At 43.2% G+C, this 22,821-nt stretch overlaps 1 protein-coding gene across 1 annotated transcript in view; it reads left to right on the top strand.

The window, feature by feature from the left end:
• BMP7 (bone morphogenetic protein 7) overlaps positions 1-22,821 on the top strand; it is a 48,813-nt gene that overhangs the window by 11,473 nt on the left and 14,519 nt on the right. The window contains exon 3 of the mRNA XM_054081857.1: positions 14,615-14,807. Within this exon, the coding sequence (XP_053937832.1) occupies positions 14,615-14,807 (193 nt within the window). The remainder of the gene's footprint in view (positions 1-14,614; positions 14,808-22,821) is intronic.

Here is a 22,821-nt window from a genome sequence, read left to right on the forward strand (position 1 = left end):
TGAGTTTTGGGGGCTGTAAATTGGGTCGAGCTTTGACTCTGTCACTAAAGCCACTGGGCCAAATCTTACCTTTAGTCGCCTCGTTTCTTTGGCACCAGTGGGGCTGCCTTAGTCCTCTGATTTTACCAGTTGTTCTTCCCACAGCACAGGGGCAGTAAAACTTTTTCTTTTTTAAAAAGACCAGAAGAACTCTGGGAGAACTCTTAAAATATGCTCATAAAATAATACAGCATCGATAGTGGGGAGTTTTAATCCCGATGTAGACGACAAGTTTCTTTCTGAGCAAGGATTAGGAACAGGGCTGGTGATATTTCACTGCTCGTGTACCTGAAATGCCCATTGACTTTAATCAGTGCTTTGGCACCCCAAGGGAAAGCAAGTCCGGGTTTATCAGTTAAATGGAAGATTAAAAATTACTGTAATTTAGAAATGTTGAATTCTGGTGCTTACAATTTAGTAGTGTTCAAATACTGTTGTATCAATATTTTAACAATTTATTTACATCAGCCAACTATCTGTAATGCTGTAAATTAGAATCATTCACCACTAAAAGGAATCAGTTCCTGATTACATCTGTTCTACCCGCATGCTCAATGCCAGCAAGCTGCTCCTCCCCTGGCTCTCAAGATTAAAATTTATTGCTTCTATCACTAAAAATATTCTGAACATTTTAATCTTGCTACTTCTATTTTTTTTTTTATTACTGGGCAATAATTATAATCCCACAGGGGCTTTTTAGATGTTAATAAAGAGTACTGCACATCACTTTTCCTGAAGCTTGTGTGGCACTATAAACATCATGCTGAGTTTAAGGTGCCCTTTCTGACCGTATCCTTAAGGAATGCAGCATTTGTTAAGAGATTTTTTGTTTCTTTTTAACAGAAAGAAATGGAAATAAAAAAAGAAGTAACTTTAGCCTCACAATCTGCTAGCTACAGAAAGCAGTAAATGGTCAGTTGAGACAGGGAAAAAACAGAACCGCTGGAGATTTGTTGTTTCCTTTTGGAGGAAACAATAAATGTGCCCACTTGTATTTTAACAACATTACTACTGGGCCCACTAATTACACAAATATACTTGTAACAAGCTGCAGAAGAGAGGAGCTGAAAAAGAATCGGTCACCACAGATCTTTCCTTCAAGTCAAAAAGAAGCTTTTGAGTAACCACTCTTTTAAATCTTGGCCCAAATCAGAAGATGAAGATATTTCAGCACTATGTGATGGATCATTTGTCTCCCGAGACAGGTGAAAAGGAGCAGCTCATCGAACATGTGGTGTAAAACTCTCATTGGTGTGAACACAGCTTTGACCTCTGAATACAGCAGTTCCTGCAACTCAGTGGCGTGCATTATAATCAAATTACAGGAATATTAGACTCCATATCCCAGAAATCTCTTGACCGTTATGCTACATTAAAACTTGACGCAGGGAATACAGAAATACGTGAAAGAATCCAGGATGCTGCAGGAACACGGTCAAGCAAACCCCAAATGTTTTTTTTAGAAAACAGTAATTGCTACTTTGCTCATTAGTCCACAACTGTGAGATGAAAGCTGTTCCTCTGAAAATATTACAGGATGGGGTAAAAATCTAAGTCAATGTGTTTGATACACTGAAAGTCTTTCCTCCTCATATTGGCAGTTGTAGTCCAGCAAGAGAGTAGTGACTGGTAGGCAAAAGACCGAGTTAGAGAAGAATGTTCTGTGTTCCTGCTCCTTTAGAGACACTTTCATGAATGCCATACTCTCATTTCTGTGTTATTTTTAATGGTTGCACGCAACGGGACGTGAGCTGCGTTCCCTTCATTCATACCAAACCGATGTGAGGGCGCAACTGTGTATTACGACAGCTGATCTTTTACCCCAGAACTGCAATTGCAAAATTGTGTTTGAAGACACAAAAAAACCAAAACAAAACAGAAAATGCTGTTGTTAGGGGCTGACTCAGGAGGCCTGTGTGGCCCAACCCTAGCGAGAGGCTCAGTGTCAGGAATCCAGCCCTGCGATCGGCGAGCTGCAGTGTGGTATGCAGGGTTAGGTGCTGCTGATGTCACCGATGGGTTTATCTTGTACTGGAAAAAAAAAAAATTCCTCTTGTATAATAGGGATTGTGGGTGGGAATTAAAATGAAAATAAATTTTCTGATGCTGCTATGCCTGGGGCATTGGCCACCAACATTTAAAATGTAAAGGGGACACATGTACACACATGCACACACTCTCTAAGTGCATATATATGAACGTCTTCCTAAGGACATTTCTGAAATAGTAGTTTAAACTTGCCATGACTCTAAGACACTAGCATTTTACATCTACTAGCAGAAACATATATGGATGACATCAACATACAGGTATTGAACATTCATAGTTTTCAGGCCCATATACCAAATTATTGAAAGAATAGACAGTCCTCTGCCTGTTTCTCAATAAAAATAAATGCGTTGCCCAGCAAACTTTCCTAGAAAGCAAAAAGATCTTATGCGTAAACTACGAGTTGTGCCACAGGCAAAAAGACAGCGAGTGGATGGGCAGTGGCTGGCAGTGAGGATGTGAGGGCACAAGTGTGTATTATGACAGCTGGGCAATGACCTCCTCTCAGTTCCAGTGTCTCAAACCCAGGAGGCTGTGCTCCATGCCCCACCTGATCTCAGCTATCTTGGCAGCACAGAGGAAACACGATGATCTTGAAGAAAAATGTGAAATAGGTCACAAAGTCCCACTTTCATAAGGGCACTTGGGAGCATCTTTTTAAGCAGTAACTGATGTCTCTAATCATTATTTTCTAGAGTTTCTTCCCATCCCTCCAAACACTGTATTACTATCTAATAATCCTGCCTTATAAACTGTTACTGTCACTGGACCTCCCACATACAGAACACCTGAAGACGTAGATGTAACAAGAAGGATAGAAGAGGAGAGCTCTGCTCTTGCAGGGTTTTCCCCTCCAGGGCAGATGGACCTTTCCCCTGCATAGTTGGTTGCCCCTAATCTCCCAGCGCTCGTCTGATGTAGAGCGGCGCAGATGTTTGTTATTGCATAGATAAGCTCAAAAGGTCCAGCCCGTTGCGGTCTTACAGCACAGCTCCGAGTGTATACATTCCAAGTTGAAATTTTGCTGATTACAATCAAAGGCTGAGATCGTTATCTGATGGCCGTGCATCTGATATTGACTGGTTATTTTGTAATATCCCACAAACTACTTTCTCAATAAAACCAGAATCTGGGATTTCAGCTGAGAAATCCAGTAAGTCATATGGTTTCAAACCTGGAAAACTGGTTCTTAAATTATTTCCTTTTATCACAGGGAGCCACAAAAAAGGCTCGATTCCCCCTGCTTTCGACTCCCACTGTGTTCCTCCCAGAGAGGTTATGCAGGTGTAGACTGGCACTCTGGAACATTTAGGAGGATGCTGGTATTGTTGCAGCAATACAATATTAAATAAAGATTAATTAGATTTATGTTATTTATTTGGGCAGCTGTTCTTTAGATAAAAGGAAGTCTAATGCAAATGAAACGAATAAGCCTTAAGAGGCCAATGTGCCTTCACCTCTCCTCTCCTGTCCCTTAGCACGGCTGGTGCAGAAGCAGGCACATTCCTTTGACAAAAATCAGGCATTTGAAGATTCCATCAACTGAACTTTCTCTTTCAAGTGTTGCCAGTAGATGCACAATATATACATGTGCTTTTAAGAGACTTTTATTTTGAACTCAAGATGTGAATCTATGGTATTAAGGAAAGCAGAACAATCCTTTATTTAGCTGCACCTGCACCTTAATGCCTAATGAGTTTAGTCTGATGGAATCCAGACCTCAGGAAGGATTATAAATTCTCATTTGATTTCATTTACTTCTAAAATACCTTAAACCAGCTGTACCAGTCGAGAATCCAGTCCTTCTTTCTGTATCAGTTTTGCAAATGTTGTTGAATCTTTTGCTGTATTAAGTAACTTTGTGCTGTAGAGCAATACACCAATGGTAATAAGAAACAGAAGGCAACTTGAAAAAATCATGTAGTGGAAGGTAATTAGCAGCATATAAGCTTGAAGCATCAGTTTATGAGTACAGCTTTGGAAAGTTCTTCATGCTCTAAAAGCAAGATTTGGGAAAAAATGGAACTAAGTTGGTAGGGAATATCCTCTTGCACTGGTCCGGGGTAAGGCAGAGGAATGTGGCCTTACAAACAGGGGATGAACATCCTCTCCAGAACATTAGTAGTACGTTTAGCCATTTCTGTCTGTTTTGTATAAACACATCAGAGACACTTGGGCAGTGGCCTTCCCAAGATTACTGACTCAGGCTGTTTATTACTAACAGTAACTAATTTATCAAATAGATTTGAAGCCTTCTTCATTTGTTCCAGTGTAGTTACTGGAATGCAAGAGCATAACTTGATGCTGTCAAATCTCTGCATGATCAAATCATTGCATCGAAGAGTTATTATACCACATTTTGTTTTTGTTTTGCACGCCCTCTGCTCATGCCTTCTTGCAGATCAAGATGCTTGTGCTGCATTCTCCCAGCTTCCTTCCCTCGTACACTGGGATATGAGCAGACACCCTCAGAAGAGCAGGAAAGCTTGCAGTGCTGCTACCCTCACCCTCCTCGGATGAGCATCCTTCCACACTATCAGTTCCTTTACCTGACATGGATCTTTTTATTCCAAAATTGACATTTCATCCCAAATAGCCCATTTTAGGTTTCCTTGTGGTAGTCTTTGGCGCTGCCTCTTATCTTACTTGGCTGAATACATGTTATTTCTGACCAGCTCTGTTCACCCACCCACTTGTCTCTCCTTCCTTGGGCTCGGGGATTTCTTTCTGTTTGCTCGAGGCTGTGTGTACAAGCAGGTGGGCAGACTGCTGGTTTTTGCATCAGTGATTTTTTGAAAGGCCTCCAGCCTCGGAGCAGGTTGCAGGAAGCACCTTGGGCCCCATTTGTCTGCTGGTTGGACTGGAGGATTATTTTTCTCAATAAACCATACTGTCACTAAGTTTTCTCCCTCTTTGTGCTCTGCAGCCTCCTCCCCTTTGAGACATCCATCACCCTGCTTTCTTCTACTCCAGACCAGTACTAGTCCTTTCTGTGCTGTGGCTGCCACCTCAGCCTCCACCATCCTGACCCTCATCTGCGATTCCTCCCCCTCCTCCCCAGGCTGCCACTATCTCCTTGACCTTTGGATGCACTGGCAAACTGGGTGACTTGGAGTTCACACCTAATGCTGGCACAGCTTCCCTGTGAAGTTTGCGTCACCAGATCCAGCTCTGATTTCACAGCACAATTAGAGCAGCCTTGCTGTCCCCCAAATTACAAAAAGAGAGAACAGTGTAATGTAGCAGTCTTCTATGTTTAGAGGGAAAAGAAAAACTTGTTCCTGCATCTCCACACGTATCCCTGTGTCCTCTCACAGCTGCATCCAGAGGATTCAGCTGATGCATTAGACAGCAGCGTGCCTCTGATCTTAGGCTGCGTTATCCCATGCTGTGTATTTTGGTGCAGAGAAAAGAAAGCAGCAGTAGTGATGAGCCTGTTATTTTGCTCACTGCTCAGTTTGACTACAGGGATGTCCAGAGGAGAGCTAAGATTGCCTTTGGTGGGCAGGAAGCTCTGCAGCAGCCTTAGCGTGCCCTGTGCAGCCTGCAGGGAGCTGCAGGAGCCCCCAGCTCAGAGCTGCTCTCCAGGTGTATCCCACCTTTCAGATCCACAGAGAGAAGCAACAGCCCCAGTCCGTCATCGGCACAGGAGATTTCCTTCTACTGGATTTCTGGAAGACGAAGGTAGAAGTAGAGGAAGTTGTCTAAAGGAACAGCTTCATGAACTCCCATTTATTTCTGTCCCTTGCCACCCCTAATTTCTCCATTCCCTCACACCCCCCAAATCCCGCAGTGATCCTAAGCAGCTGCAGATTGATCACAGCACTGTGTGCTGCTGTGTTTCACGTAAGGTTGTAAATAAGCTACTCTGAAGAAATACCTCTCTTCTCTGCTTATTTGACGTTGCTTTCCCCAGAAACACATACAGACACTGCAAACTCAGCGTCAGGATTCACAGCACAGTTGGTCTGTTTACTATTAGGAGAGTTTTGTGTTCACAGAGCAGTCCCACGTGTAAATTTTTCACAGTACCTTTCATCTGGTCTGGCTCTGATTTCAGCAGAGAAACCGCAGCGTAAATGGGTACCGATCGGGGCACACTCGGAAAAGAAAACGGATTACCTGTGCATAACCTGCTCAGATATTTCATGGCTGTTCTTTAAGGAGAAATCCAGAATTGCCTTAAAGTGCCTGCAAAGAAAACCTGGTAAGGGACTGTCTCTAAATGCAAAAGGCAGCACGTGCTCTTCTCTCTGTCATTTCCCTCCCAATGATAATGTTTCCCCTTTGCCATCTACCATCCTAAGGAATTGTGACTTAACATCTCCTGGGTGACATATGGGACAAGAGGATGTGGTGACTCCCCGCATCCTCTCCCCCCGAACTGACCATGTTCCGTGGTGGCACGGCTCCCAGGGAAGCAGGTGGCTCTATCGCTCCCCGAAGCCCTCCCTGAGGCTGGTACGACACTAACCCGAACACTGGAAGAACATCAGAAAGGGTACAGGCATTTTGTTAGAGAAATACTGATTTCTGCCCTGAGCAGTCCTTGCTAGCTGAAGTTCAACTTAGTCAGGAAGAACTTGCTGCCGCTTCGGAGATAATTAAACCCATCTTCCCTCAACCCGCTGTTTGTACATGCACAATGATACCATTGTTCAGAGTCATGCAACACATATGCTGACATTAAAGTGTTTAATCTTGTACTACAGTATTCCATTATTTTTTTGGACATCTGTACATGATAGAAAGGGTACGTATTAAGGGATTTGTTGACAAAGAAATGGCTAATGCTGATACATGTGTGGACTGAAAGGATCTTTCCAAGTTGTGTTCAGCAGTAGGGAGAGTGCTCCTTCCCAGGCCCAGTGCCTGGCACAGATGTGATATGCACTGTTGCTATTACCACTTCTCGATTTATAACAAGGAGTCAGTGTTCAGAAGAATTTTGGAAGCTCCCTGCTGGGTTTGTGGCTAGGTGGTCTTGCTGGCAACGCCACCTTCACGCTGAAAGCTGAAAAAATGAAGTGATGGCTAAAGGAAGAATATTAACTCCAGAGGGCTTTTTTTCCCTTCCTCTTTTTGAAGGAAAAATGCTTACCCTGGATTGCTTTGCAAGAGTGAGCACTAAAGAATTTTGATACCACACCATTTCTAACCTCTGGAGTTGAGGATCAGGATTTATGGAGGCTGGTTTTTATCTCATCTGAAATTAGCTCATTAGTCCTGCTTTCCACCTGTGGATGAGGCGGGACTTCGCCCTGCCACAGATGGGAATTTGCCACGTGAGAAACAGCTTATGGCCTTCACCTTCCTTTACGCAGCGGTGAAATGGGTACAATGGGTGCAGGTTCCTTTCTGCTTAACGCGGCCTTCGCTCAGAGCAATGCCTTCTACAAAGGGCAGACGGGGCTGAGGCCATTAGGACAGGGCTTCAGCAGATGGGCCCAAACCTCCCCTCCCCACCGAATGCCTGCGGTTCCTGCGCCCGTAGTAGAAGGACAGACTGTTTTTCGGAAGTGGCAGGGTGGCAGCAGTCCCTGGTGATGAGATGCATTAACGACTTACAGAAAAACCACAGATTATTTTTATAGTAATCTTATCTTGTGGACCAAAATCAAGGGAGCATTTGGTTTTCCTGAGGTTTCTCCAACAACCTGCAGTAGCTTTGAGATGGGTTGGAGAGCTGCAACTTTGCAATATAAAAAAGACCTTTAAATACTGGTTTCATCACTCAAAAAAAAATTCCATCATGCAACCCAGGACATTTCCTCTATTCCATTTATAGGACTCTCAATTTATATTCTTAACTATTCCTTCAAATATTTCTTTAGCTGCCTAATATCAGCGTGTAAATCTTGTAGCTGAGACGATGAAGCAAATGAAAACCAATCACAGAACTTTGCATTCCCAAATTCTTGCCATTATAAATTTACTGCCACTGCCCCTGTAACTCTTGCTGTCAAGCACAATGAGGAGGGAAACTTGTGCCTTAGCAGACCGTGGCTTGGCATGACATTATTGCAATCTTTATTATACTCCCTCTTTTCCTAAGAAAAACATAAGGACTGACCTTGCACTTCTTGCTCAATTGGGAATCCCGCTGAGCCCAGTAGGCTCTTTCAGCTGCAGAGACCACTGGATCCTTCCCCTAATTGGTTTCCTCCTTCATGGACCTCACAAACATAAGGAGAAAAGGCCTGTATTTCATAAGTGACATGGTTTTATCCACCAATTTAAAGACAAAGAAGGGCAATTTATAGATGGAACATTTAATGCCTTTTAATTAGAATCCCATCAAGAGGTCTCAAATTTGGCGTGCTGAAAATTTACAGCAGTTTCACAGCTGCTGCAGAGTCAAAGGGGTGGCGCAGCCCTCCCTCCTGCCGTGCTGGGAGGTCCCTGGTCCTCCTGTCACTGCTGCTCTCAGGGCGTCACAGTGAGTCAGCTGAGGATGAGATCCATCTGAACACTCATTTTCCAGTTGAATCCATTTCCCAAGGGAGAGAGAAGGGTGAAGGAGTAGATAGGAGTGGACCTTCTCTTTGAAAGCAGTAATGTACGCAGGCTAGAAATGCTCATGGACCCCCGGCGGAGCTGGTGGTCCCAGGGCAGCTGGTTTGTAGGAAACCTATGTTCTACACAGAAACAATGCAAGAGAGTTTCTGAAGTTTTAGCTTGGATCTGAAGGGTTGGTGACGGCGGGAACTAAAGGTAAATTTTCTTGGAAAATTCAAGCGAGATTTTGCACTGCTGGAGGAGAATGGTATAACTCAAAGCGCAATTTGCCCTTTCATGAAAACACTAAGGCTAAAATCCACCGGCTCACTGGACAAACCAGGCAGCCCTCAGACACCACTGAATAAATAGCTGTTATTTTCTGTAGCTCTAAAGCCATCAGAGGGAAAGGAGCTAAAGACTTTCCTACTCACTAAACTCACCTGCATGACTTCTTCAGTCCCTGGGGCCAGGCAGGCACAGGTAGACTCTGAGAAAACCCAAACCTCATAGACCTTGATGCTAAAGCGTAGCAGAATCTTTTTTGGCATCCAAATCTCTGAGGGGTTTCACAGGCAACTGCTGATGGCTCTGCAGCCAAGTATCCTGCCTGGCTGAGAGGTTGAGGCGAGGGGGTGTTGTCTTTTGGAATCTGTTTTCCTTTGACTTATCTTTCAGTCTCAGGAATTCAGGACCTTTAATCTATTTGAGATTAAAGTCCCTTACAAATCCCTTCTGGCCTTTTTTGGGAGTAAAGAAGTTACAGACACCCTACTGCACATTCCTTTTGGTGCTTTTTTTCGTTGTAATTGAGCAACAAGTAGCGCTCTAATTGTTGTGAGCACTACAATAAACGAGACAACTACTCCTAAAGTGCCTTATAAAAAAATTAACATGTTATCAAGTGAAAGTGTTAACAGGAAAATTTCAGTTTTTACTTGTTTAAATATTCAAAATATATTCCAAGTGCATCACCCAAACACGTCAGGGAGGAGGAGGTATGGAATTACTGAAGCTTTCCCAGTCTGGCAGCCTGAGCACAGAATCTATTCATCTGGTGTTTACTTTGCTTGTGAAAAAGAGATTTTTTTACGTCTTCAGAAAACAAGAGTGTAAAAATACTTAGGTGGGTGGATTCGCAAAAGTAAATTCTCCCATGAAATCCATTGAAATGAGTGGAAATATTTCTGTTGACTTCCCCAGGGGTTGGATTAGCTCTGTACTGCTTCTGTAATAATTATGTTTTAGCACAGTCATTCTTGGAAAATTATTGCTGTGATTCACTGGTTCTTTGCTTGACACATGGAGTTGGTGATTGACGTTGTGCTACCGCACTCGGTACCAAGGCTAAAACTGTGTGATTCCTTTGGTATGTGTAGAGGCAAATAATAATGACTGCGAGCTATGCCTCAACATACTCTTTGCTGTCATGTGTCATGCCTTGCCTACCATCAATCTGAAGTACAAAACCAGTGGACCAACTAGTGTTTACAGAATTAGCTCAGGTTGGCTTTTGACTTACCAGTAGTGATTTACAAAGTAGGTGAAAGTATTTTGGGCTCTCACTTTCAGTCTTACATATTTTGTTGTGAAAACAATCTAGCGCGGGACCAGTCTAAGTTTCCTAGCTTTCTCCTGATGTGTCATTTACTTTAGAAGTTTGGGTACCCTGGGATGTTAAACCTTTCTGTCCAGCATTACTTTTTTGGTACTGGTTTCAACTGTATTGGTATGAGTTTTAGATGTGAACAATACCCTTTTAGTCCCTACATCTTAATGTTTTCAGGTTTTGTGTCTGAAAGAGTACACTTTGGGACATGTCAAAGCAAGTAGCAGGGATCTGTTGACATTTTATCTCCAGCTTTCCCATATATTTGGATCTGATACCTGGCTACTTCACACCTGAGCACAAGTATCCATCGTGTTTTCTTTCAACCACCCCCACTCTTGCACAACTATGTTGTCCTGCCTCCTCTTGCATCACTACAGTGCCACAACAGAGTCGGTTTGGAAAGACAAAAGACTTCAGAGAGATCAGAACCTTCTCTGTATCAGATAGGCGAGTGCAGTCTGTGCAGCATTCAGATGGTAGACAGATAGTCAAGGCCAGACTTTCAAAGATGCTGAGCTTACTTGCATATTTCTCAACAGGGGTGCGGCAAATTTACTGATAACCACTAGCCTAAGGTATGTGCTTGCTTTGGTTGGATCACCTTAATTGTCCTGCACACTTTTTGGCATCTTGCTTAGTGTCTCATGAATCTATGGTCTGCCTCTGTGTACAGCTCTGAAGTCCCATCATCTTGACCTTTCCTTTCCCAAAGGACTATGCCAAAGGGAGTGTCTGATGATCCCCACCTACCATAGCTGTGATTATCTCCTACACTCACCATGGCCAAGAGTTATTTTGCACCAGCAGATTTTGCAACGTATGTTAAATTAGGTCCTAGTTTGTCTGCAGTGGCTGTGCCTCCAAAATGTGATACCACTGCTAGAAAAGAGGAGAGGCACACATTTACACATGCATCACCTCTGCGTGACTTTCGATTGTTTCTCTAGGAGAGGAAATCCACTGTTTTCCCATAGCTAAGGAATGCAGTCTGTTTTGTAGCAGAATTATTTTTCAAGGGTGTTCTTCCTTTTCATACTTTACAACCTTTGATTGCACATCCAGAGCTTTGGCTTCCTCTCCAAGCGGTTGCCTTGCCAAAGCAGTTGAATTGTGACAGTTTCTGAGCTGGAATTTCCAATATTTGAAATTAGGAACTGGGCTAAAACCATTCACCAAAAAGCCTTTGGGTAGCAGTGATTTGCAAGAACTATGAACCCTGAGACAAACATGAGTTCAAGTTCTCTGGGCAGAAGGACTATTAATTATCCACAGCAAATACTGATATTGCTTTATGACTTCTAAGAGAGCATTTTACGCATAATGGCTGGAAAACAGCTGAGATTAAGTCCGTCAAGAACAATGAAAAGGTTCTCATTATGGTATGTTTTATCAATGAGGATCACAGATTTTATAGATTTAACAGAGAAACTACAATCCTATTCAAAGAGCTGTAACAATCTGCTTGACTGTTTTGGTGAACGCTTAAAATACCACTTTCCTCCCCTCTTTTTTTTTACAACAAAAAAAAAAAAACAAAGCAAAAAAACCCCAAACCCCACATCTCCCCTGCCATTTAAACTCCTCAGGTAATTAATTGGAAATGACCCAGTTACAGCATTGTCAAAGGTCCGACTAATTCCCATCAAACCAGGGAAATTCAGTCTTCTGGAGCACTCCCCTGCTTACCTCGTGCTGTTGTGCTTAAGGTATTACGGAAAGTGCATGGTCATATATACTGTACCATATGTTCACAAATACCAACGCGCAGCAGCATGAATTAAGGATAGGATTTCAGCCTCCATAATGAAGAGTCTTGCTTTTATGAGTTCAACTCAGACCCTTAACGTTATTTTAACATAGATTTTGGTGTTTAATTATGTAATAAGATTTACTGCAGTCATCTAACAGATGTTGATTCAGGGTCAGTGTTTCTCATAAATTAGTTTTGAAAGGATTTGTTACTTCTGGGTCAGCAGATAGGTCCAGAGTGCAAAGGAAAAGGAGAAAAACAATAAACAGTGAGTTGAAGGGTTTCTTGGGATTCTTTCTTCAGTTACATATCCACATATTTTCATGATTTTAATGACTATAGCCACAGGAATGTTTGCTTTAACACTAAAGATGGCTCAGCCCAAAACCCAATATCCAAACATCTGCAAAGCATGGGAAAGTTCAAACTTCGGGGCTCTTTTATTTTATGACCATGGATGTTAATTTTTCATACTAATATGACACATTTTTTCTAGGGCTCTGCAGTGGGAATTACTGTGAACTCTAGCAGCACCCAAAAATGCTTTGTCTTCATGTGTTTGTTGTCAGACTTTGTGTATGAAGTGCAGCTAAAGACCAGTGTTGGCCGATGTAGTTGTCATCACATATGTACCCTCAAAAGTTGCACCCACCGTCAGCATTTCCCATGTCTTTGGAAGCAAATCATATTGGTACATCCTACTGCTAGACCTCTGATGGTGATGTTATCCATAACGTAATTAAAACCACATAACATTATAGTCATTCTTCTATAGTTGTGGTTAAAATTGCTATTCCATATTAAACTATTTTTTCTCCTCTCTGTAATTTAGGCGTAGACAAATTCCTTTGAGACTGAAATCATACTCTTTTTATCTTATTTTGCTGAGAATAGTTTGGAGGAAAGGGATTGAGGCACATTTAGTAGTGTTACTGGCAATTATAGGCTGCCAAATCCTTTACAAACACTGGTGAATATTCACACTAAACCCCAACTTCAGTGTATGAGAGACTAAGGGATCTTCTTGAGGCTGTACAAGATGTTATAGCTAGAGGTGGAATTATAACTTTGTTCATTCAGCATATGCTAAGACTTCGCAACCTATAAAACCATTTGCTGAACTTAATCGCCTTTGTCTTGGAAAGTTTATGGGTTTAATACATAAAAAAACCTCCTAAGATGAATCCCAGCTATTTGTGAGAGCTCTGAAGTATTTCCCAGAACAGTAATCACACAGTGGCAAACTGCGAGCCCTGGACTCCTTGCAGAAGTAATGTGTGAGAGGAGGAAGAGCCTGTGGCCAGCTGCTGAATCTCGGCCAGCAAAGCAGCGCTGAACCTGCTCTGTGTAAGGACTTGGACACAGCCTGGTTCCTGGAGGCTTCTCACTCCATCTCTGCCACAGGGGACATCCTCTCAAGTGCTGATAGACACTTGTACCATGCAGCGCTGTAAAGTTAAATAGCACTTCCCAGATTCAGGCTTGAAACTCCTCTTTCTCAGGAGTAATTCCATTTAAGTCAGTGGATTTACACAATGGATTTACTGCTTCCAGAAAAGAATCAGGCCTGGAGAAAGACACACATTCTTTGCCAAGAGTATCTCAGAGCTAACTGCTTGAACTGTGCTGTCAAGCTGCAGGGAGGTCAAGTGGACAGACGACAGGAACAGGACATATGGGAAGTCCCTGCTTCAGACCTTAGCTCTTAAAATGTCGTGCTGGGTGACCTCTGGCGAGTCAGTTCATCCCCTTAAACCTCTGTTTCCCCATTTTTCTTTGTCCGACTTGTCTGTTTAATTTGGAGGTTGTGCCAAGAAGTGTGCTTCACTTCATGTGCTGGGATAGGGCACTGACACCGCTCCTCTCCCGTGCTGCAGGACAGTCTCAAAATCTTTGTTTCCTCAACATCGCTGACTCTCAGCCTCAATATCCACAAGAGACCATCACCTGTACATCATAATGACAGGCAGATCTGGTGATACACTGTCCTGGTATTGTCTTGGGAGGACTATGGTCCCCCCTGGAACATGGTCACAGTTGGGAAGTAGAAGAAGGTCCTCACCTTGGACATTAGCCTCGCAGCCCTGATTGCTAAAGATGCTTTAAAATGAAAGCTTTGACCCTTGAAAGTGAGGCTCTGGGTCTGTAATGAATTCAGCTGGCACCGAATGTGGGTCACTGGCATGAAAAGCCTCAAGGACAGGAATTTGTGTATATATGTGTATGGGTATGCGTGTGCGTGTGTGCGTGTGTGTGAAATTTTCAGAAGCGGAGCCAGGCCAAGAACCAGCACTCCTGAAAAGCCCCATCTGTTTCTTTCAGCTCCTTCCCACAGCAGCTTGGTCATTATCAGTGGCAATTGTCCAGAGTCACTTGTCAAGCACGAAGCTGCCAAAAATCATTAAAACACAACAGTCACCAACACCCCGTACCAGCCAGCTGTAAAACTGTTTCAAAGAGAGTCTGATAAACACATATATGCTTATAATAGCCCTGAGAGAGTCATGTATTAATATTTCCTGTGTGCTTTAATGAACCGAACAACAGCGTGAGATGCTGCAATTGGATATTCTTGCCCTTTTCTGTTGTGGCAACTCGCAAGCTTTTTTGATGGCGAGGGGAAAGGGAACAAAGCAGGTGGCTAATGGGCTGTTTTTCTGTTTCAGTGGAGCATGACAGAGAGTTTCACCATCAGCGCTGCCACTACCGAGAGTTCAGGTTTGATCTCTCCAGAATCCCAGAGGGGGAAGCGGTGACGGCTGCTGAGTTCAGAATATATAAGGACTACATCCCTGAACGCTTTGATAATGAAACATTCCAGATTAGTGTCTACCAGGTACTTCAGGAACACCCAGGAAGGTGAGTGGCCCACAGGAAAATCCCAATGAAAGCACAAGCACAATACGTTCCCTCAAAGAGTTATGTCCAGCGCTTTTAGAAATACTGGTGCCATCAGCAAACGTGTTGAAGAACTGGGCTTAGGCATGAAGGTCGTACGGTAAAATCTGCTAATGCAGTGTCTGGTCGGCCACCGAGGGCATGGGATGAAGGTGCCGCCCCATAAGCCTCTACATGCCCCAAGGAGCATCCCCTGCACTATTGGTCCTGTCCCTGGGAGCACTCCGTAGCTGAGGAGCAAACAAGCCTGGCCATGTGCTAGTGTAGGAAAAGATCGTAAACTCAGAGTACTTCAAGATTTCTGGAAGACCTACCTTCTTCCTCCTGCCATTTATGGATCCTGAGGTGGCAAAACCACATCCAAATGCTTCCTTTCTAATTGTAGCTTAATTACTAGCTTTTATTATCAAAGGCATTCAAGATCTCTAATTAACAAAGACAGATGACACCATGCTTTTTATATTGACTGATTGTTTTGTGTGTGCAAAACTACAAGATGAGCTATTAAATCCGTTCCAGGCAATTATTAATGTATGCCAAGCTCCCTGACAAATCCTCCAGGGAACTTGAATAAGAACATATGTTCAATTTTCTCATCTGGTTTTAGTTCCAATTAATCAGCAATCCCAAATCATTTATCAAAGGCACTTAGTTTCATTTGCACATACTTTTTTACATAAAAATCCTGGCAAAAGCAAGATTGCATTAATTTAGATGAAAAGTATTTACAGTCACATGCTAGTTAAAAGTTCTTCTCTAGGACTACTAAATATGGGGTAATAATACCATGACCCTAATTTAGGTTTATGAAAAGAGAAAACACTGGGGATTTAAAAAGCGGGAAGTCCAAAAGGGTAAGAAAAAATAGTATAATCAGGACTCTGGCTTTATATTTTTATACGAGCTAATAAAAATGCAGGGAAAAATGTTTTGCATTTTTTATCTATTAATATATGACAGGAAACCTTATCGATGCTTTTAAATAGTGAGAATTTCTACTGGCTTTGCTGTATGGTAAAATTATTTAACCCCTTGTGTGCTTTCTTCCACATCTGAAATTCCAATTTTATGTGTCAAAGCTCATGGTTCTCATAGCATTTCTAATGACACAATTATTTGCAGGGTTTGGGGACTATACTAATATTAATCTATTTTATCAAACAATGATAATTCAAGCTATACTTTTCTAACTAGGCTTTCTTAAAGGAAACAAGCTGCAAATGTGCATGGGGCACGCTAGATATCCTGATTCCTACAAGCATTTAAGCTTAATCCATCTTAGGCCTTCCAGATAGAAACCTCCCTTGTATTTGAGTCAGTTATATAGGTAGAAGCCTGCCAAGAGAACTTTTCACAAGGCCCTAATCAGTGAGCCAGGACATTAGGGAATTGCCAGAAACCTGCTCTTGGAGTAAATGTCCTTCCTTATCACATGCCAGGGAAGTTCTCTTTCAGACCCTGATTAGTGTAGTGGTTGCCCACTAGGAAACTTACTGACAGAGTAAAGATTACATTTATTGCCTTAATTTTAAGACGATACATCCGTAAGTTTGTTAACACTGTATTTGGAGTGTGCTCTGCGGTACACTCTGGGGACAGTTATGGGTATGGAGCTGCTTGAGGCATCAAGTGTTTCTGCAAACTGTCTCCTTCACTAATACTTATTCCTAAAGGAAAAAATGTATGCAAAGGGTAGGCATGTACATGAACCACCGGGTGGAAGAGGCGAGGAATCTTGCTAATTATACAGATGTTCCAGCCACAAGATTAGATGTAATTTTACTGCATCATATTCACCACAGAAACACTATTTTTAATGAGTGTTCATGCATATTCACTCATTGCATACATTTTGGCACAGGCAATGGTGATTTTTTGAACAGTTTGTTCTGAAAAAATATTCCTGTTGGTAAAGGTAAAAATATTGTCCCTAACATTTGTAAAAATATTTGCTCTTTTTCTGCGTTTTTCCACTGACATTTTCCAACCGACTCTGTCACAGACCAGTCATCCAAGTCAGTGTGTCATTGGGCAAGTGGAGAAAGAAAACAAACTCTCTCCAGTGTTGATCAAAAACCACTCATGTATTTGATGCTTCCTTGGCTGTTTGTCTCATCCTGAGCAGGGTGGAAAGTCAGACCCATCAGACGTTGTTAGCAACAAGAGCAAAACAAAGCCAAACACTCCCCCCAACACAAGCAAGAAAACCTTTGCTAGCGTTGGGCTTTGTGGATTCCTCTCCTGAGAGCACGGCAGGTACAAAGACCAACAAAACAACAAATTTTCCCTCTCCCTGTGCTCTTGTGACGGTACAAGAACAGTGGGGTCTCCCAGGAGACTGCTAGAATTGCCTTTTGGGATCTGAATCACCAGGTGTTCTCCCAACCCTTGTTTGCCGACTACGTGCACCCCGTGTTTAAGTGCACTAAGGCACAGAAGGTCAGTGCCAGGCTCCCCAGAGGCAACTGCAGCACCGTCTTTTTTTCATAACACAGGGACATACAACAGAGATCGGGACATCTTCTAGGGCCACAAAACCATCAAATGATGCAGCTGGAAAGCCCAAGCTGAGGCTGACTGAAGACTTTTTTCATTTGAGAGAGACTACTGGATACGCTGAGGGCTTTATTTTCAGTGAAACCTCAGATGAGCCTCCAGTTTGGAGGGTGTGATGGTGTACCCTCAGTTCAGGTAAACCATAAGTATTAGCAGTTCAACAATTAGTACCTTGGCTTTACGAGTTCAGACAGGTTGGCAGGTATCAAACCAGCAACATCTTGTCTGCTATTTATTGTCGCTGAGAAATACAGACCTAGGTCTTCACAGACAAACAGCTGCACCCACAGCAGACTTTTCTGAAATTCTGCCTCTCAGTAGGACCAATATTTGAACACGGGGTGGAAGCTTTCTTCCACCTGCCTGCTCAGTCATGGGCAGATACGCACTTGACAACCACGGCAGTAAAAATGAGAGCCCAGCCCTGTCCTTTGTAGTAGACAGGGTGCCGTTCTGGACTTTGACTAATAGAAATCGTATCTTTGTCGGGCTGAAGATATTATTACAGGTGTTTACAGGAATCCAGACTAAATGATCAAATATTCTTTATGGCCTTTCCAAATCTATGAATTCATTGCAAGGCAAGCTCTTTGAACTGGCAACATCTCCTTTACAAAAAAGCATGCACAGCATTCTTTCAGCACAAAGCATCAGTTATTCACTTTAAGCAAACAAGTACATTCATGAACAAAAATGTGCCTAATATGATAAACACTGTGAAAACAGTTGATGTTTTGATTAATATAACGTGTCTCAAAGTTTTGTGTGCATAACCTAAAGTCCAGTGACTCATGTCCAACTTCAGTTTGGTCTTCGTGGTTCAGTTACCCAAAAGCCTGGGAAAGACTTTGGTAAAGCCAGCGACTGGCTTGAGGCGGACACCAAGCAGCTGGACATCAAGTCCCTGTTTCCAGTCACAAACCCTGCTAGAGGAACTAAAAGTTGCCATCAAGGAGCTGCTCAAGCCTCAGTCTCCTCTCTCCTGGGTGCTGCAGGAAAGCAAGGCAGATTCCAGTGCACATCACAGGGCACAAGGCATGCTGCGAGGTGTTGAAGGTCATTTATCTCGAGCATCTACACAGAGAACGTGTCAAAATAAAGCTTCTGTATGTGGACCTGAGAAATGTGAACTTTGATACTTTTACAGTGGAATCATGAAATAGTTCGCGAACTGTTTTGCAAAAGAAATATCCATTACCCTCAGACTCGTCACCATTGTTGGAAGCAATGGCCAAAGCAAGAATTTCAAAGGGACTTAAGTGCTTAAGAGACATGCAGGTATGCAGCGGGATGCAGCCGAGCAGTTTGGATACCTAACTGCTATTGCAGTTGATGGGAACTAGTGCATTTTCAAAAAGTACCCATGGAGCTTGGGGGCAGATTATCAGTCAGGGCATCATCCTCAATTTATTAACCTGAAGAAAAAAACGCAGACTGTATAGCTCCTCTCAACATCAGAGCTCGATCCTGTCCGTCTGTCTCCACCTTCAGAAGTTAAAATACCTCATCCCAGAGTTACATCTCCAATTTCATTGGACCCAGCACTTGCACTGTGGAGTAAATCCCAACCCCTTTGAAGTCGATGGGAGTTTTGTTACTGGAGAGAATAAAGGCAGGTACTTGACCAGCCTTTGGTAATTGAAATGTAGTTGCTACATGTTCACTTTGTGGCCATTATGGATTTCATAGGCTTCAAAGGCAGTGCACGATTTGAATGCTTATGTTATCAGCCCTACAGAAAAATAAGACCTTGCACGATGCATTACTGGGTTTGACTTGCAGCTGGAACACTTTAGTTTGTGCTTGAAACTACACCACTTCTGCACCCAGATCAAACCTGAGCCCCTCTCCAGATCCCTTTCTTCCGTTCATTTGAGTCTGTTTCCATGTTGTGGGTTGAAACATGTAATTCTAGTAACTAAGAAAAACTTAGGCCCACCCAACCCGTGAAGCAGATGTGCCTTATTTTTGGAGCTTTTTTGTAAGTACCAGTGTGATCATTCTAGGGACGGTGCAGCAAAGACAGGTATAGTTTGTTTTAAGATTATGCCCTGCCACCCTCACTGTATCTGCAAGTACTAGCAGCATCTGGAAAGGTACTGACAATAGCTTTGTTGGAGTTTTTTTGTGACTTATCTGCAAATCAGTTGATAACTGAACTCGTCTCTTAGCAAGCAGCAGGAGAACTGTAGCATGGAAACCCTATTTAGTTACCTCATTCAGACCATTCCTAAAAGCCACTGCATCCTGCAAAACCTCTGACAAATCTTGAACTCACTGAGCAAGGCACAACTCTTCACAGGCACTTGAGTAGCTGCAGGAGGCATTTTGCATACCCCAGTGGGCTCTTGCTCAGCGAAGTGATGCACTAATGAACAGCAATTCAGTGCTGAATAGAAACAGCTGTATATAAAGTGTCAGAGATATGTATATAACCTCATTTCTCTCAGCACTGCTTTTACAAGAGACTTTGGATTTAGGAAACATGTTGCATCTCTGTGTAACAAACTCCCATTGCCACTTTTAATCAGTCTTTGAAACCTCAATCTTAACCTCTCAAACACTACATAGGAAAGGAATTTCTTCCAAGATTTGACAAAATTTACACAGATCTGTTTCACTCCCAGTACAGCCAGTTTTTAGACCAGTCCTTGGAAACCATCTTCCAGAAATTGTACTCCTGCTGTGGCCATCCCTTCACCTGGAGGAGACCCCAGGCTGTGTTTGGCTGGCAGCTCCTCCCTGGGAGCACGGGGAGTGGGAAGGATAAGCAGAGGATCCCAGGCGCACAGGGAAGGGAAGGTGTGGGAGGAGGGCTACATCAGGTCTGTGTACAGAGGGTGTTGCAAACGTGCCAGGGAGAGGCCCAGGGAGGTCCTGGGGCCCTCTCAAAGTAGGGAAGTCTGAAAAATATTTTCCTAAGCTTGTCTTTGGACAGCTGCAGCTGACTTGAAGCAATGACACCAAGCAAACTGGAATCTGGATACTGCGTTTTTCTAATCCAAACAGATGTCTTCTAACCCCAGATTTCCTCTCACTCTCCCAGGATGCCCTTTCTGCCTTCTCCTCCCTCTACCTGCTCAAACCTGCGCGTGAATTTCCCCCATTCCCTCCGTGCCAGCTCTGTCCTTAGGCTGCCCGTTAGTAAATTTGTTATCTTGCACCGTGCCTGCGACCCAAACAGCCCCTCTGGGATTAGAATACCAGCTGAGAGGATCGAATAGTGCTCCTGGCTTAGTGGCTGTGGTTTACGTACCAAGTCAATAAGACATTGAATATGTCTGTGCCCCAAGAGTTTCCCACTTTAAAATGGAAGCAGGAGGGTTCCTAAAGCAATTTGAAGTCTGTTGCAAGGTGTCACAGTATGGTTATTGTTCACAAGACTGCTAGATCTGTAATTTAAAGTAGCAGGTAGGGATTAGAGTGGTGCAGCTGCAGGCTTGGTGTGCTCTTTGGGCTGACAGATTACCTGAATGCGGGCAGAGGACTGCAGGACCTGCTGGCAGCAGCCCTGGGCCGGCTCCTGCCAGGACACAGCCAGGTGAGCCAGAGCTCCAAGGGTGCTCCCAGCCCAGAGTGCAGCACGTCACCTAAATCGGCTTGTCTTGCAATGTAATGAAAGTTGCCAAGAGTCACCTTTTTTGCTGCTGCCTCTCCTTCCTTCCATTTATTTTTATCCCCTTTGGAAGTGCTCATTAGTGTTTATTACCACTTGTCAGCCAGCAGCTTGAAATAACAGAGGTGACAAGGGGAACGGGGAAAGTGAGTGAAGAAAACAGATGCAAAAGTAGGTGCTGTTTGGTAAGAGGGCTATCCTAGAGCAGTATAGACCTTATAGCATTAGAGTCCGTACATGCAGAGTTTAATCTCCTATTCTCCCTTGCTATTGCAGAATTGCCAACTCTCATATTTTCACTGAGTCTCTCTTGTTAGTCTGTGTTCTTTCTCATGCCTCAGTTCATCAAGGCAGGTGAGATGCTGCACTTCTGATTATTGAATACATGTCTAGTGTTTATGGCTATAAACCAAAGTGCTAGACGTTGGAAAATTAGCCCAGTAAAAGACAAAGAACGCATGCATACTATTTTCATGAAACTCCTTGGTTGCTAATCCTTTTTCCTAGCTTAGAATTACCATGTTGCAACGTGGCAACTCTCTTCCTCACAGTTTTCTTTTAGGGTACTCTTACTTGCCTTTTCTGTGTTTTGTGTCCCCTTATTTCTCCACTCACCCCCTCCAACCTCACTTATTCCAGTCCTTTTCTCTTCCACTAATCCCCTGTGATTCCCTCTCTTATCCTGCTCATGTCACCCGCTTTCCATATTCCCGGTCACACACAGTCCTTTGGCACCTTCATAACTCCAGGTGCTTTCCAGACACGATCTCCCATGCATCCTCTTCAGGAACTCTCATTTTGCAATACTTGTTATTCACCCTTGATTCCAGAAAACACCAAATTTACTAAGAAACTTTCATAGACCACACAGCAGTTACGTGACCGCTAGACAAATCGTCCTCATCTTGGGTTCTATCGACAGCCTGATGCTTAAGAAAACTGAGCTGAAAGCCCCGAGTTTAATCATTGCTAAAAGCTCTGAGACTCCCGCTGATGTAAGTACTTTGAACGCTGAGCCATTTTGATGTGGTCTCAACAATACATACTTGTGGTCTGGATCCAGACTTCATCATTTATGTAACTCTAACCTAGCCATTAACATCACCACGTTCCAGCTTAATTTTCTGTAAAAAGAGGATTCTGTGCCTCTTCCTATCTCTTAGTCTGGTAGGAGGTTCAGTGCAATTTCTCACCTGCTCTAAAGTTCTCAAATAAAGGGACTGAACGCAGGGCTGAGGAATCAAAGTGCTTTTCTGCCTCCTGGTTGCAGAGCCATGGTTCACAGTGTTCAAAGAATGCTTTAAATATGCATACAGCTGGTTGGTAAGGTACCAGAGGCTGAGCTGTGCACCAGAAACGTTTTCCCTTTGTGCTTAGTTCTTTGGCTCAAACCTAAAACCCAAACCAGCCACATTGGACTTACCTACCATTTTCTCATATGACAACTCATTAGACGGGAGCTCTCAGACCAATTTTTGTTTGAGTCTGAGCAAGATAACATTTCTTTGCCATGTTTATTGTGTTTTGTCCAACAATGATATCTAAAGGGCTTGCTGCCTATTAGCTAGCGATTTAACCGTGGTTGCCATAAGTCTTTGGAAAGCAGGGCATTTCACTTGGAAGGAAGTTTTATTTTAATAGAACAAGGGGTTTCTTTCAATCAGAACAGCCACTACAGTCTCAGGAGCTTGCAACACCAGTCAGGTTGTGCATCCCATCCCTGGCTGCTGCTGGTGGGCCAGAGTGGAAAGTACTATTCCAGGAGAGCTTGAACTTCTCCAGAGAGCATCTGACACGAGGGCC

Source organism: Cuculus canorus, chromosome 16 (genome assembly GCF_017976375.1).
Source record: "Cuculus canorus isolate bCucCan1 chromosome 16, bCucCan1.pri, whole genome shotgun sequence".
Lineage (NCBI taxonomy): Eukaryota > Metazoa > Chordata > Aves > Cuculiformes > Cuculidae > Cuculus > Cuculus canorus.